The 16,427-nt window shown below is 34.4% G+C and overlaps 1 protein-coding gene across 7 annotated transcripts in view; it reads left to right on the top strand.

Annotated features, from left to right (window-relative positions):
* The window catches only part of SBF2 (SET binding factor 2), a 255,561-nt gene that overhangs the window by 214,616 nt on the left and 24,518 nt on the right, over window positions 1–16,427 (top strand). For 4 of the 7 annotated variants that reach the window (XM_038179378.2, XM_038179377.2, XM_038179376.2 and 1 more), the window contains 6 exons: window positions 459–554; window positions 4,219–4,290; window positions 6,323–6,507; window positions 10,584–10,760; window positions 13,731–13,832; window positions 14,986–15,171. In XM_038179378.2, the coding sequence (XP_038035306.2) occupies window positions 459–554; window positions 4,219–4,290; window positions 6,323–6,507; window positions 10,584–10,760; window positions 13,731–13,832; window positions 14,986–15,171 (818 nt within the window). The remainder of the gene's footprint in view (window positions 1–458; window positions 555–4,218; window positions 4,291–6,322; window positions 6,508–10,583; window positions 10,761–13,730; window positions 13,833–14,985; window positions 15,172–16,427) is intronic. The other 3 variants (XM_072039375.1, XM_038179379.2, XM_038179380.2) reach the window with 3 other exon arrangements.

Below are 16,427 nucleotides of genomic sequence, written 5' to 3'. Positions count from 1 at the left end.
AACACTTTCAAAAGACATTATTTAAGTTAGGTAAATGTGGAATCATGAAGAAACAAATCCATGTTTTATCTCAATTACTACCTGATGAAACTGATATGCGAAGGTATCCTCAATGTCTTAGAGAGTATGTGACTTGAAATTGTCTGTCTTGTCTCACTTATTTGGTGAAAATTGGCCTAACAGGGTCAGTGGCTTTTCTTGTAAAATAACACTATCTCCAAAGTCCGCATGTTTACTTCGTTTATTGTAACATATGTTGATTGCTTAACTGTATCTAACATCAACATTTTGTTGCCAATGTATACATCTGTCTTAAAAAAAATACAGCAGAAATACAAAATTGGAAAGAATTAGCTGCATTGTGTGAAAAAAAAGGTATTTCATCATTTATGGTAAGTGTTAGTCTGAGTAAGTGTAGGTTTTTTTTAATCTTCTATTCTTTTTTTGGCTGACTTTAGGCACTGAAAGGAGGGCTTCAAGAATGTCTACTGTGTTTAAGCAGGTAGTGCCAGGACATTTGGATGTAAATCTATCCAATAGCTTTGCTCGAGGAGGTTAGTAAGACTAGATCAAAGTCTAAGTACCTGTGTTATTTGAAATAATAAATGATAACAAAATGTCAGTGAAGTAAAAATAATTACACTGCTTACAAATTCATTATATTCTGAAACAAAAAAATCAAAATTACCAATTAGCCTCAGTTCATGACATACGCTTAGTATCTAATTTCTGTTTGTCTTCTACTCTACCGTTGAAATAAAGCTAATTTCATGTTTGAAATTAAGCACTCAGGAAATATGTTTCTAAATACTTTGTGATACATCCATGTTTGTAATGTACCTGCCATGTATGACCTAAAAATGCACATTTTACATTAGGATTGAATGCACCTTACAGTCTCCAGTTTTGTAATTTGCATTAGTCTGGCATTTGTCTGAAGATTAGCTGATGCTTCATCTAGATACAAATAATCAATCGGAATAATTTTACTCTAGGTAGAGGATAGCGTTATGTGGCCAGGCTGTAAGAGTAGAGAGTTACAGTGCCTTCTTTGGGAATAGTTATTCTTAGTTACAAGGGATCATCAGTGTCATTTCTACAAGAAACTCATTCTGTGAAGTGAATACCAGTTACTTTTACTCTTCTGGTCTGATGAAATTATTACGATTTTTTCTGTGCTTAAACTAATGTATTAAATTACTTAAATACATTGTATGTGTGTAGTAATAAGGGTAAAAATATTTCTCAAAATGAAAAATTTTAAATTTAGTTACCTTTTATCCATGAAGGCTACTAATACAAATATTTTTAGGCATCTGAAAGTTGCCTTTCTTCCCTTATGACTCAGTGTAGCTTTGCAGGCAGCAAAATACCAATCTTACAGCAAGTTCAACTCAGAGGTAGAAATGAGAAAACACATAAAAAACTTCATCTGAAATAAAAGTTAGACCTATTTTGACCTGCTGAGGTCTATTCCAAACTAAATTATTTTGTGATAGAAATGCTGTAGCTTTGTATGGAGAAAAAGAAAACCATTTTCTAGAGAAAGACTTCCAAAAGAGATGGAAGAGATTGGAAAAATGAAGGAAAGAAGAAAGCAGCTATATAGAGAAATTATATGAGGATTATAGCAGAAAGAAAGAGAGGAAAAACAGTTTATGAGGATCATCGCAGAATTGACAATTCTTTTCACTATCATTAGTCATAGTATATGCATAGTTTATATCTAAAAGTTCTGCTGATGTTCTCTATTCACTGTCTTAAACTATTGTAGTACATGGAGATGAAAAAAATACAGAGAATTTAATTGGAAAGGTAAAATTACTGGGAACTGAAGAGAGCAAGAGTGTCTGGAATTGTTAAATGAACTCATGGCTGTGCATAGCTTGTCTTAATACTGAAATAGTGAAAATACTGGGTAGCCGACAGCAGACATTTTGTTGTATTCTACCTCCTCATGTTGGGATAGAAATGCCAACAGCAAAGTTTTGCTGAGGAGCCATGAAGATACTCCAGATAAAAAAAAGGGAAAAGCTTGCTGTTTGACTACATGGAAGTTGTCTTTTGAAGTGTGATAGAGTGAGCTACTCAGGGAAGGAAAAAGGAGTCTCAAGGTAGTGTAAGAGTCACAGACATCATGTTTCCTTGTTGGATATCGTCTCTTGGCTAAATTTCAGCATTAATCAGGAAAAGGGCAGAGAAATTAGCTTGTATCTTGCTGGATTGATGCCACACCTGCTCTATATATCTGAAAGGTGTAACTACAGACCAGTATCTGCAGTCTGTTCACAGCTCAGCAGGATACATGAGGACTTTGCTGAAAAATAGGAATGTTTAACAAGTACGATGGGAGCCCTAGTGAAGGTGAGAAGTTGACAGGGTACAAGAGAAAAGAGAAAGGGAATATCTTACTGTAAAGAAGTAAACTCTAGGGTCTTTTTAAGTTCGATAACAGAGTTCTTTTGGAAGAAACTCTAAAATATACAAATTATATAGATTGCTTAAATTGCTGTTCTCAGATAAATGGATTCACATTGTTTATTATCACAAGGATTTTTACTACTTTTGCAAGCTAGGTATATTGTAGATGTGTAGTGTCACAATACAGTATGCAGGACCAAAAATGCAGATTTTTTGGTCAGCTACAAAAGGAAACTTACTTTATGCAGGCAGTCTAAAGTGATTTCTCTTCACATTCCTCAGAGTAATTCAAAAAGCAAAACCAAGAAACACACACAAAAACAAAATAAAGGCTGTGTGGTTAGGTAGTTACTTTATCGTAGCAAGCATCTGCACCATCCATTTAATAATTGGATTTTGCACTACATTGTACAAAATATAATAGCAGTATTTTGGTACGTTTAATTCTGGATCACTCTTTCCTTCCTTACTTTCATTGTCACACATAGAGGGCTCAAAATACCGGTTCAGTTTGGATGCACCAACTGAAAATGACATTTTCCATTCTTTTGTGCCAGACACTGTGTTTTTTTTTTAATATGCATACATTTAAAATTAAAAGATACGTGGCAGTGCTTGAATAGTAATTCCAATTTTAAAAATCATCCTTGTTCTGAATACTCATTGATATTTGTGTCCACACTAAGTACTGTATTTTTTTTAGTTTATCTGGAACACTGTAGTAAAGTGTTTGCCTAAAACACAGTTATTTCTGATCAGAAATATTTGCCAAATACTTATATTTCATAATATATTTTCATTCTTGGACCCTTTTTTTTGGCAGTAATTTGGTTGATATCTTTCATAAGTTCACTAGAAAATGCAAATCTTTTCTTCATGTATTACTTTATAAGTACAGTGTGATTATAAAGCACAGAAATTCTTACCTAGTTTTGTTGTGTAATTTAATAAAATAAAATTTTGATAGAATAAAATCCTTTTCTCAGTATGATTAGCTACTGCTGGAAAACACTAAGATATTTTTAATGAATAAATACAGACTCAGCTCAGACATTGATTTGAAAAACAACATCCATTAGCAAGAATATGTTTTAATAGAACGTTTTAATGAAAAGAAGTTGCTTGTGCAGATGTGGTTTTGCAGCCAAGAACATACACTCTGATAAGCATATAGGACTCCAACCAAAAATGAGTATTTATACAAGGGAGGGAAATTTCTTTGTGTGATAGATATTGCAGATTTTCTAAATCATATGGTTGTACTTAATCCTTTAGAAATTTCTGTATGTGAATAGAACGAATCATGTCTTACATTCTGATTTGATTTTGAGGCCCATTAAATTACCTACTTACAACAGACCAGAACAGCTTTACAAAAATGCACTAAGATTTGGGATGTTTAATTAAAGTAATTAAAAAGTCTGGAGAGAAGCCTTCAATAAAATATTCAACAGAATGATTTAATCATTAAGTTTCCTTTATTAACACTTTATAACAATAGGGGGGAAAAAAGATTGCTGCATTCATTTAAAACTACTGAAATGATAATGAAAATTAATGTTTTTTGATAAAAGGATACTTCCTTCTCACTTAATACTGGTTTTCTGGCTTGACTTATGTTTTGTCTTGTGATGACTAAGATTTTTGCTGTCTGATAAATCATGTAGTATAAAAAAAATTCTATATATACTTAATCTTTGGAAATTAATAAGTAACGCTTTTCTTTTCTCCTGCAATGTGTCTTGCTGCAATGTGCATTCCATTCCTCCTCCTTCTGTCTTTACTGTTATCTACCAGTGCTTGGGTACAGAGATAAATGTTTCACTCATTCAAATTCCAAATCAGCAACTAAGGGAAGAGTCCATCAAGGTACTGTACTCTGTGTCCTGAAAGCACGTTCTCATCTGCCATCTCCATAACTACTACTATATTTAATATATGCTAAAGTAATGCTGTCAGAAAGCCTTGACTCTGCATTAACAAAATTTGGGATTTGGGGGTTCACTGTTGTGGTTTTGTTATGATTTGGGTTTGGGTTTATTTGACCATTGACTGTATGATGCAGTGACAGTGATAAGCCACACACTTCACCACATTAAACTTTAATATTAATGATCTAATGCAGAGTGGCATGTTGAATTTTATGCTCTTTCAGAAAAATAGTTCCCCGTGCCAAAACTTTAAACCGCAAAAAAAATAATTCTGCAGAAAAAAAAAAAAGCATTTAGTACTCCTCCTGCCTTAGTAGAATAATTAAGAAATACTGTTACCCAGTCGATGATCTTTCTTTCCAAAGCTACTGGTAATGTTAGTGAACAGGGAAGAACTGGTATTTGCCAATTTATAAACTTATAATAATACAATACATCAGAAATAATGAAAGTTAGATACAGCTACCAAAAAATAAGATACTAGGCAAAGTTAGAAAAGAGATACAGTTGTCTTTTAATCACTGATATCCATCAGTGGTAAACATGTTCATCTGCATGTATTTATAAACAATTTTTATGCTTTTGATGTGCTACAGACTCTAATGATGCCCTGCATTTCTAGTATGTTATAAAGTATGAGTTATATGATATTTTTGTATGCATCATCTTGGGAGAAGAGTTGTCTGTGTTGGAACTAGCATTTTTTCATGCCAAATGAACAAGAACTTATTTCTTATATTAAACGCTTTTTGTGGTTTCTGTTTGTGTTCTAAAGTCTTCATTGTATCGTCTGTAGCAGTTCAGATGTGGAACAAAAGTCTACACTAAAAATACTGTGAGATATTTTATAAAACTGCCTTTCTTTGAGGTTGGAACTGTTTGGAACTGTTAACCAATTCATAGGATTCTAGCCAACCATCCTCAGTTAATCCTATCTGCTCACATCTTTTGGGTGGACAATAATGTAGCTGCATTAGTTACAATATGCAACCTAAAATGTTGAGAGGCAGAGTTTATTAGATTAGTACAATGCCATTCAAGTACAGATGTGCTGCTTTCAGATGCAAGGCTGTGGTCCCATGTTACGCTGCACTCACTGTTCCTTACTTAGGTTCAAGCTCACGTTGTTGCTAGTTTGGGGATTTCTGTACCATGCCAGAGTATTAGTGATCTTAGTGCCAGATTAAAACTAGAACTGTGATCTTCTAAGCATCCTTCTGTCTACACTCACAGCTATACTATATCAGCTAGTTGTGAAAAATATGATTAGAAAATAACTTTCTTAAATTCATTTCCATTTTTAGTTGCTCGGTAAACATGGACAGTTAGAAACTAAAATCCATGAAATTCTGCATTTTAATCACTGTAGTTGGAGAGCAAATATGGAATACCTTATCCTGAAATGTATTATTTAAATTGATCCTTGTACATACATTTTTGTTATAATAGGATATGGGGTGCATTATTAAATAGAATTCGAGATAAATGGGGAATTTAAAGTGATAGTATTTCTATTTTTGAGGGAAGAAATTATTGCATAATATTCTTATTGGTTAGACTTCCAAAATAATATGCCTTTGACAAGGAAATAGTTGAGTTTTTTGTCCCTACTTCTGAAAGCACACCAGTAATTTAATTTCCGTGTACTTAAATGGATGTTAGTTACTTGCAAATTGTTATTTCTTTTATCGTTGTGTAACTGATTTCATAGCAACCATTTTCTCTACAGTGGAAAGCATTGTTTGATTAGAATCTTAGGTTAAAAGACAGTACAGTAGAATGATTTTGACAATTTTTGTTATGAAATGATTTATTTCCAGTACATGTTGTTAATTGTGTTCTATGAGGAATGCAAGTGACATGTTTAAACATTGTACTTTCTAAATTACATTGTAGCATATGCATGAATAATTATCATCTCTAGTGCCTCACACTAAGAGGTTTTTAAAATATTTTTCATCTTTATGAAGGTGTATGGGCAAGTCTTCGTTCAAGCAACCGATTTATCAACGCTCAGACTCCATTCATTGATGTTGGTGCAAGACTTGCAGGCAAAGACAATGCCACTTCCTACAGTAGCAGCACTTTTTTGCAAAGTCAGCTTTTGAGACGTCAAGCAGCCCTCTATATATTTGGAGAAAAATCTCAGTTACGGGTAATGTCATTTTTATTTTTATGTTAATATAGTTTTTATTTGGCTTGAGTTCAATAGCCCTAATGCTTTTTCAAAGCGAAAATAATATTCTAGATAAGTCAAGTGGATAGCTCTCCTACAGGTGTACATTCTATGGGCATTTTAGGTAGTATTTGCTACACAGGCATGCTCTCCATTTTGTTCTGTTCTGCTGTGTTCTGTATTGCTATACATAGAATAACAGTTAATGCAGCATAATGTGGTTGGGGTTAGAAATCGCACTCTGTCGTTATATAATACAACAAAGTTAACATAAATAAAAACTTACTGAATTGTTTTAAAGAACAGCTAGACACAAGCACAAACTCATGTAGCTGCTGTAACTAGAGCCCTCTTTGTCACCTCTGGTCAAGTACTGATGTATTACGTAGAGATGAGGGATACAAAAATGATTAGAGGATTGGATTAGCTTTTCTACAGCATGAGAATGTTTAAATTGGAAAAGACATGACTAGGAAGGAAATGAAATGTATTGTGTGGCAACAAAACATCTAGCAAAGCCTTTGTATTTTGAAGTTACCATATATTTGCTGTTTCAACAACATTGGCTTTGCAGGGAGAAAGAGCAGCAGTGTTCGGCTGTGCCAAGTGTAGCTGCTGGGATAAAGATCCTGGCAGCTGCCACATTCAGAGGCTGTTCAGAGCTATTCCAAGAGTGTGCTGAAGTTCTCTATATGTATGGTCTTCCTGTCAGAGCCATGCTTAAATACACCTAAATGCCTATTACTCCTCTGATTCAGCTGACTCGTCATCTAATGTTCAGCTGAGTTGTCATCTCACAGTAATGTCTAGTTTGAAAAATATAAAAAAGGCTTATTTGAAGTTTTATTTTTCCTGGTGTGCTGAAATACACTATGAAGCAAATGGGATTTTATTAAACAGGAAAAGTAATTAGGGGTAGCATTTACAATCATACGAAGTCAAATTGATGTGGATAACACTAACTCAGAAGTCTGTTCATCCTGATTTGATTACATGAAGAGGTCCATGATATCTACGGTTTTATACACTATCTTGGGATAAATTTTAATATTTTAGACATGGTTGTTTAAGATACATGTATCCTTTATTAGGTCTTCACTTTTCAGAAAATGTTTAGATATCTTTTTAATCTCTGCAAAGACTGAAAAATCATTTGTTTTTGCTTTTCCAAATATGAGCATACATAAAACACAATGCATTTTGTGAAATACATAGTTTACAACAGCAGTTAGTAGTAAGTAAAAACTACCTTTTTCAATTCTTTATGAATGAATTATTTCTGGAGATGAAAGAATCATGTTGTATTAGAATGATGAATCAAAATGCTAAAACTCTTTGCAATCTGTTTCAGTTTTAACTTCTCTTTTGTACTTTCAAGTGTTCTTTTATATCTTACTTTTACATGCAGTCATATTTATATGTATATATAAAAGATATCAGTTCTTTTCATTTTTAATTTATCATTTATAACTGATTTTAAATTTATTTTCCTTTAGGTTTCTTCATTAGACATTGGTATCCAAAGTAGTCATTTTAATTAGTTATTCATATTTATTTTGACATTCAAATACTTTATAATATAATTAGCATAACAATAATTGACAGAAATATCCTATTAAATCTATAAACAAAGTGTTCTGGTTCAATACAATAAAGCATAGTAGTAAAAAGAAATCTCCAGAGTAAACATAATTAATAATTACTAGAATAAACTTTTCTAATGAATACTAAGAAAGCAGTTTATTTTCCTGCAAAATTTTCAGTTTTTTGAGTTGCAGTTTTCATTTGATTTTCTGGAGGGCATTCATCCTGAGGTTTTCAATCAGGTCTACTCATATCAGTTTTTTATCTTATTTAAGGTATCTTTTATAACTATAAGCTCCAGGAGGCTCTGGCAAAGCAAGCAATTTCATAAAAAGGAGTACAGGAAGAGTAACTCAACAGATGGTTATGTAGACATAAATTGCTATAGTCAAATACTGACAGTTTTTTAATTTCTGTTCAATTTTTTAATGAATAATAAGTGAAGAGAGTGATGCATCTAAAGATGTGTAGTAGGAGCAAAAGTCTTTACTTTGCTTCTTTGAAGGAACCCTTTAAAACCACTTGGTCAAAAACTTGAAATTGCTTAATATATCAACTGATGTAAACTAGATGGGATAATACACTTGTGCTTGGTATAGAGTAAAGCATTTTTAATACCATTTTTAATTACCATATGGAAATGCATTACTATGCAGAATATGAAAGGAGGTAACTATTAGATGTGCAAACAAGTGTTCAACAAAACCAACATGAAATAGTCTGAAGTCCAGCAGGATGTACATAAGTTGAAAGTTGCATAGAAAGGGATACTTCAAGAATCCTTATATTTTATTGATTTATTTCCTTGCTGGTTTACAGTTCAAGGTTTCCTTCTTCTTCTTCCTTTTTTTGTAAATGTATGTATTTAATATACAATCTTGCAGAAGGTAGGTCATCTCTGGGCATTACTAAGGAAAAGAGTGTTGTATTGGCAATACAGCAATCAGAATAATAATACTATGTAGCGATGAAATGATTGTTTTGAGTCTGCTCTCATTGATCTATATCTGGTCTACAAAATCAATTCAACTTTGATTTTATATAAGGAAAGCTTGTTGATTTTGATTGTTTAGTATTTCTCTAGCTTTTGTTAGCATCCTTATATCCAAGCATAACTTGGAATTGTTGGCTATATTTATTTATTTATTGTTAATTTGCCTAAAAGTCCTAAAGGAAGCACAGAATCATCTAGGTTGGAAGAGACCTCTAAGATCACCGAGTCCAATCTCTGACCTAACACTAACAGTCCCCACTAAACCATATCCCTAAGCTCTACATCTAAACGTCTTTTAAAGACCTCCAGGGATGGTGACTCCACCACTTCCCTGGGCAGCCCATTCCAATGCCTCACAACCCTTTCGATAAAGAAGTTCTTCCTAACATCCAACCTAAACCTCCCCTGGTGCAACTTTAGCCCATTCCCCCTCATCCTGTCACCAGGCACGTGGGAGAACTGACCAACCCCCACCTCGCTACAGCCTCCTTTAAGGTACCTGTAGAGAGCAATAAGGTCACCCCTGAGCCTCCTCTTCTCCAGGCTGAACAAGCCCAGCTCCCTCAGCCGCTCCTCGTAGGACTTGTTCTCCAGGCCCCTCACCAGCTTCGTTGCCCTTCTCTGGACCCGCTCGAGCACCTCCATGTCCTTCTTGTAGCGAGGGGCCCAAAACTGAGCACAGTACTCGAGCTGCGGCCTCACCAGAGCCGAGTACAGGGGGACAATCACCTCCCTAGCCCTGCTGGCCACACTGCTTCTTATACAAGCCAGGATGCTGTTGGCCTTCTTGGCCACCTGAGCACACTGCTGGCTCATATTCAGCCACCTATCAACCAATACTCCCAGGTCCTTCCCTGCCTGGCAGCTTTCCAACCATTCCTCTCCTAGCCTGTAGCTCTGCTTGGGGTTATTGCGCCCCAGGTGCAGGACCCGGCACTTGGCCTTGTTGAACTTCATGTAGTTAACCTCAGCCCATCGGTGCAGCCTATCCAGATCCTCCTGCAGAGCCTTCCTACCCTCAAGCAGATCGACACATGCACCTAACTTGGTGTCATCTGCAAACTTACTGAGGGTGCACTCGATCCCCTCACCCAGATCATCGATAAAGATATTTATCAATGACAATATTAAAGAGGACTGGCCCCAGTACTGAGCCCTGGGGGATGCCACTAGTGACCGGCACATTCTCTTGTGCATAGATAGCACAACAGATTTATTCAACTCAACTGTGTTACAGTGGTAGTCATATAACTCTCATGTATACAGTTTTGTTATGAGTAGTATATGGGTACTTTTTTATGGTACGTTTTACAAGTGTAAGGATTATCATTATACTGGGCAGATATTTCAAAATAATTTGAATTAATAATTGAAGTATTTAGTAATAAAACAGACAAGACTATGATATTTGGTAAGATTTTCACTGAAAAATATGTTTCCCTTTTAAATTATATCTGCTGTTTTCCTTGCCACACAGGGCTTCAAACTTGATTTTGCTTTGAATTGTGAATTTGTTCCTGTCGAATTCAGTGACATCCGACAGACGAAGGCAAGCTTTAAAAAGCTGATGAGAGCTTGTGTTCCCAGCACTATTCCTACAGATTCTGAGGCAACATTCCTAAAAGCACTTGGGGAGTCAGAGTGGTTCCCACAGGTAATTTATATGACAGGTACTTCTAATAATCTTTATGCAATACTGCTTACACAAAATAAATTTCAGGCCCTTCTGACAGAGACCTATTGTATTCTAACCAGCTGTTGTTCCTCTTTGTTCTTTGTAATTATTTTGCATGCTATCAATTCTGTCCTTACATAGGCATTATTGTTTTAATACAATCATAACATTTACAGATGTGGGAAGCAGTTTTTATAGCATAATTTACTGGTTACATGGAACACGTATTGTTACATGGAACAAGTATGTAAGTAGAGATTACCATTTTTATTGCCTATTATCAACTTACGGTCTTGGTATTAAATGGTTGTTTTCTTATTTTATTTATTACAAAATTCAGAAAAAAGTAGAGAAGAATAAATAAGCCTTTTGCTTTTAAGAGTGATATTCTACCCTTTATATGTCTTCCTACACTGAATTTCCACATGCACAAATATTTAGCAAATAAGCTAGCATCTGTTATCTGTTGTGGAATAAGGAGAAGTGTTTGCAGGAGAGAGGGGATTGTGTGCTTGTTCATCTATTAGTATCAGTTGTCTTTAAATCTGTTCCTTTACTTCCCTATCCCATATTTCCTTACATAAAGATTAACTAAATGACTGTAAGTAACTTTGCAAGATTCAGATTAAGAAGAGAAAGTTAGCTCTTTGTAAATCTAAAAAAATTTTAATTACAGAGAGTGTTTTTTAACACTTGTATATTTTATTTGGAATATTCTATTGCATAAATTCTCCTTGATGTAAATAATCAAAGAAAACAGAATAGGCTCTTACAATGATTTCTCAAGGAGAAAATATATATGAGTAACATAGACATTTCAGAAATCATGCATCGGAAAGCATGCTGGCTGGAATGTGCTACAATGCAAGGAATTGCTTAAGTTTTCTCTTTTAGGTGTGATGATTTCTTACAGAACACAGGAGCTGGTCATTGATATGTCTAATAACCACTTTATTCAGAGAGGGAGAAATCAGGAGACATTAAAGATTTGATGCCCCCACCACATGAACAATTTCAATCACGGAACAGTCGAGCAAGTTAATAGATGTAGATAAGGGAAATGAATGTAATTTTGATGAAATAAACATGTTCCTATAGCAGCACAGAGATCAAGGAGAGGTTATCACATTGTGTTACTCTCAGGAATGTTTGAGAGGAAAAGTAACGGTATCACTCTTTGCTCAGGACTAGATCATAGTGTCATATTCTACCTCTGATTCATTACCAAGACACTTCCATGGTGCAAATCATGTGGTAAATGACTTATGTGATAAATTTGATTTACGGACTGATTTGTCACATTTTCTGCTAATCCTGTGAAAGGACATAGATCTGTCATCTTGGAAATTTGTTTTTTTTGTATTAAACTTTCCACTCCTACGTAACAGTAGTTGTACAATATTGGTTTTAACACTGTATAGATTAAATAGTTCTTTATAAAGTTTTGAATGCAGAAGAAGAAATTCAAAGTATGTTCTGAGCACTAACAATACAAATAGTATTTTGCATTTCTTCATATTGAATCTGTATAACCAGATTGTATATCAGTTTCTTTCATTAAGGACAGCAAAAAACAGTCTTTTGTCTATTCTGCCTATGAAAGCATAGAACAATAAATGAACTGTTTGATTTTAAAAATGAGATGCTTTTCAACCTTTTCCTATTGAAAATAGCAGGAAAATTAGTTACTTTTATTTTGTAAGTAAAGACTGTGTGAATGTTCAGAGCAGTTAAGTGTTTTCTGTCATAGTTTTCATGGTAATATTCATAAGATCGTTTTTTCTTCTTTTTTTATGAGGCAAAAATCAGCTTTAAGCAAGGACGAATTTTCTAGGGTTTAACTGTTGTTTGATTTATCTTTTTTCTCTTATTTTCTCCAGGTTAATTTTGCTTTCCCTAAGTCTGTTTCCTGTGCTTTCTGAACTTTCTGAATTTACTTTTTTCCCATACATAGATAGTCTTAGATGTCTCTTGCCATCCTTTGCTTATTTGTTTTCCTATATTGCTTTCTTCCTTTCTTCAGGCTTTCATATTTCTGTTACTATGGGTTGGTTTGTATTTGGTGCTCTGCAAAGAGCAATTTCATTCAGTGGTTAATAAAAAATTTGTTTACATATAGTCTGTTACATTATTTACCAAGAATGTCATGTCAGTATGACAGAAATGGTAGAAGCACCGCAGTTTTTCATTTTAACACTAAAGAAGAGAACTCTCTTCATAAGGTAAAAATGCTCAAAGTCACCTAAGTTCTTTAACTTGCTTATAAGTGATCGTGTTTGAATAAATCTCATTCAAGTCAATAAACTTTGTCCCAAAGAAATGTATTGACCCTCAGAAATGTTTAGTATCACTGCAAAACAAATTTTAGAATGCAAATAATTAGCGTGTCCTCTTAGTGAGTCTGCCCAAAAGCAAAAAAAAAAAAAACAAAAAAAACCCACTGTTTAATCTATCTAAACTATTTCAGATAGTCGATTTTTTTTTTAAATATTCAGTTCATTAATTGTCAAATTCCATAAGATTGAACATTAAAACTATTATCTTGTAAATATGGATTCTCTCATCAAAGTACTTAGTGACTTTATGCAACCTTAACTTTTCACAGGAAAAGATTTAGTGTTAAGCCCAGAGTGGAATTTCTCTACAATAAATCTGTCAGCTGTGTCATTCTCATTCCACTTTTTATGACAACTGTTTTATTACAGTGCTTATTGGTTTTAATAGTTTTAGTTCTTATCTTCAAATATTTGCTTAGTTTTGTTGTAGTTCAAATGAAAATCCTCTGAGATTGTTAAGTTTTTTAGTTTTTGAATCTGTTACATCAGTTAATTTCTCTGTGATATGTAGATTTTGTAATACATTTTTAATGTTAAATACAAACGTATTCTATTTATTGAAAATATCTAAATATTTCTCTTGAGTGTCTTACTGATTTGCAATACTCTATAGCTTCACAGGATAATGCAATTGAGTGTGATCATCTCAGAGCTCCTGGAAAATGGTTCTTCTGTTATGGTTTGTTTGGAAGACGGCTGGGATATTACTGCACAAGTAAGCTGCTATTAAAACCTTGAAATAACTAAATAATAAGAAAAACACCAGGCCATACTTTTTTACATATGTGATTGATAATTTGATACAACCTTTAAAAAAAAAAAGTGTTGTGGCAGCAGGGACTAGCATACATGTAATGTATGCTTATGTTCCTTTGCAATTTACTTTGTGTTCCTTTGCAATTTACTCCATGAAAGCATTCATTAAAATTAACTTTTACAAAAAGTCCTGGGGGACTTGGAATTCTAAGGCTTATCTACAAGATCTGCATTCCCATACTTGACCATATGGAAGAATGAAAGATGAAAGTTGTCACAACAGATGATTTATCTTTTTAAATACAGTATGCTTTAACATAGAAGGGAAGGATAGGAATTCTTTCTTTTGCCATTCACTTGCCATAAATGAAGTTAGGAGAGTACACAGAGAGAAAACTAACTTTGTGCCAAAGTGACTGTAACACACCTGCTGCAAGGACAGATTACCAGAACAGATAACATTGTGAAACAAACTATAAATTATGTAAATGATGACCTGCTGCCTCATTTAATGGATACATTGTATCTATACATAGTTGCTTCATAATCCAGAAAAATTGTAATGAATAAAAACATGTACAGCCAGCATCCTTATTTCAGGTTAAAAAAAAAAAGAAAAGAAAAAGAGAGAGGGAGAATGTTAACATAATTCTTGCAATTGCTGTCAAACAGTGAAGAATAGAGAAGGACAATTACATTGGTGGAGGTGGGAGAAGTCTGTAAGTCTGTGCTGCATTTTAAAGTCTCTTGGGATGCTGTTTACAAGAACAGGCCGAAGTTGGCTGGTGAGCACCCTAGCATGGCAACAGTGCAGAAGCTCGAGTCACCCTCATGACCAATTATTTAATGCTATCTTTGTTGAGGTGTAGGCAGTGCTATTTTGTAAATAATATCTTACTAATTAAGTCACAGTTTAGGGCTCTTCCATGTGAGATGCTATTTGTATGATGTTATAAAAATATGTGACCTATCTGGTAAGATACTTGTAACGGAATTTATTTGAAGGCTTTGGTTTCCTTGAACTACAAACAGATTATGGAATATTTATTTTCATTGTATAAGGTGTGTTCTCCTTTTAACTTCTGTCATTCTTATCCTGTTTTGTGATCTAGGTAGTATCTCTAGTGCAGTTACTCAGTGATCCCTTCTACAGGACACTTGAAGGCTTCCGAATGCTGGTGGAAAAAGAATGGCTCTCTTTTGGTCATAAATTCAGTCAACGAAGTAATCTGACTCTCAATTGTCAGGGTAGCGGATTTGCTCCTGTTTTCTTACAGTTCTTAGACTGTGTGCATCAGGTAAGTCCATCCATATCTAGGCATAGATACCACTATTTCATAAGCAATAGATAACTCTTTGAGAGAAAACTAGTAGCCTTCTTCTCTGGGTTTTATTAAAGAGAATGGGCTTCACATTAAGAAGAGCTGGAAAATTAGCATGGTTGCCTGGAAGAAACTGACCATACAAAACAGACTGTCTATTAGGGATGGTTGGCATTATGGATCTTTTAAGATGCATAATGCAGAGGTTTCAAACTGATGTTTTTTATGGGTAAGACTGGCTTTTGGCAGTCTGGAATGCCTTAAAGCAGCATAAGAAATTGACAGGTTGTTAATACAGTGAGTAGACAGTTTTTAATTTCCTGTGTTTGACTGTGTCTTGTACTCTGTCAGTTCTGGAAAAAAACAAGCTACATACCACCCCTGTAGTGGTCTGTGATGTTTTCAAACTCTAAAGGAGAGGTTTGTTCACTGAAATTCTATTTTTTCTATTCAATGCATTCCAATAGTCTACTATGCTGCTATAACTTCCAGCCAAGTAGAGCTAAAATTTTTTGGGGAGGACTTTTATACACTCTTTCTCTTTGCTTACGGTCTGGTGAGTAGTCTCTCCTTACTGACTTACTGAGGATAATTCTACCTTTTTTCATATTTTATGTTAGTCTTTAATTTTTATAACATACCTGCTCTAATAATTAACTGCATCCAGAAATTGTGTTTTGATCTTTTGCTCACTCCCCTTCAGCTCCATTCTCCATACTTATTTGTAGACTTTTTCTTCAGGCTATAGAGGCTGAGCTATACATATAGCCAGAAGAGGGGTTCCTATTTCCTTTTTAACCCTCAGCATATAAAGAGGGTCATGATTTCTCTAGGTAAGGTTGTTTCATTGATTTTGCTTGTCTTTTTTTCATTATTTTTTATTCGTAATTAAATGCACAGAGGTAGCTATGCCAAGTCTACTGTTACAGATAATTGCTATAGGCATATTCCCAGAATGGATGAGCTTCTGAGCAATCTGTCATTGGTCCCCAGCCTAATACCTTCCTTCTAAAAGAGGGATTCTTCTGGGGCAACCAACAAGAACAACCTGTCTGAGAATAGGAAGACCACTGGAAGTATCTGAAGAGCCTGACACACATTTTGCTCTCAAACAGAGTTATTAAGGACAAACTTCCAAAATGGTTATTATTATACGAATATTATCAGGGCACTTTTTCCATCATTAGCTGATTTGTCTGGGATCACTCCAGCAGCAGTATGGCAGTCCATAA

This window comes from Anas platyrhynchos, chromosome 5 (genome assembly GCF_047663525.1).
Source record: "Anas platyrhynchos isolate ZD024472 breed Pekin duck chromosome 5, IASCAAS_PekinDuck_T2T, whole genome shotgun sequence".
Taxonomy (NCBI): domain Eukaryota; kingdom Metazoa; phylum Chordata; class Aves; order Anseriformes; family Anatidae; genus Anas; species Anas platyrhynchos.
This window is presented reverse-complemented; position numbering and strand designations above follow the sequence as displayed.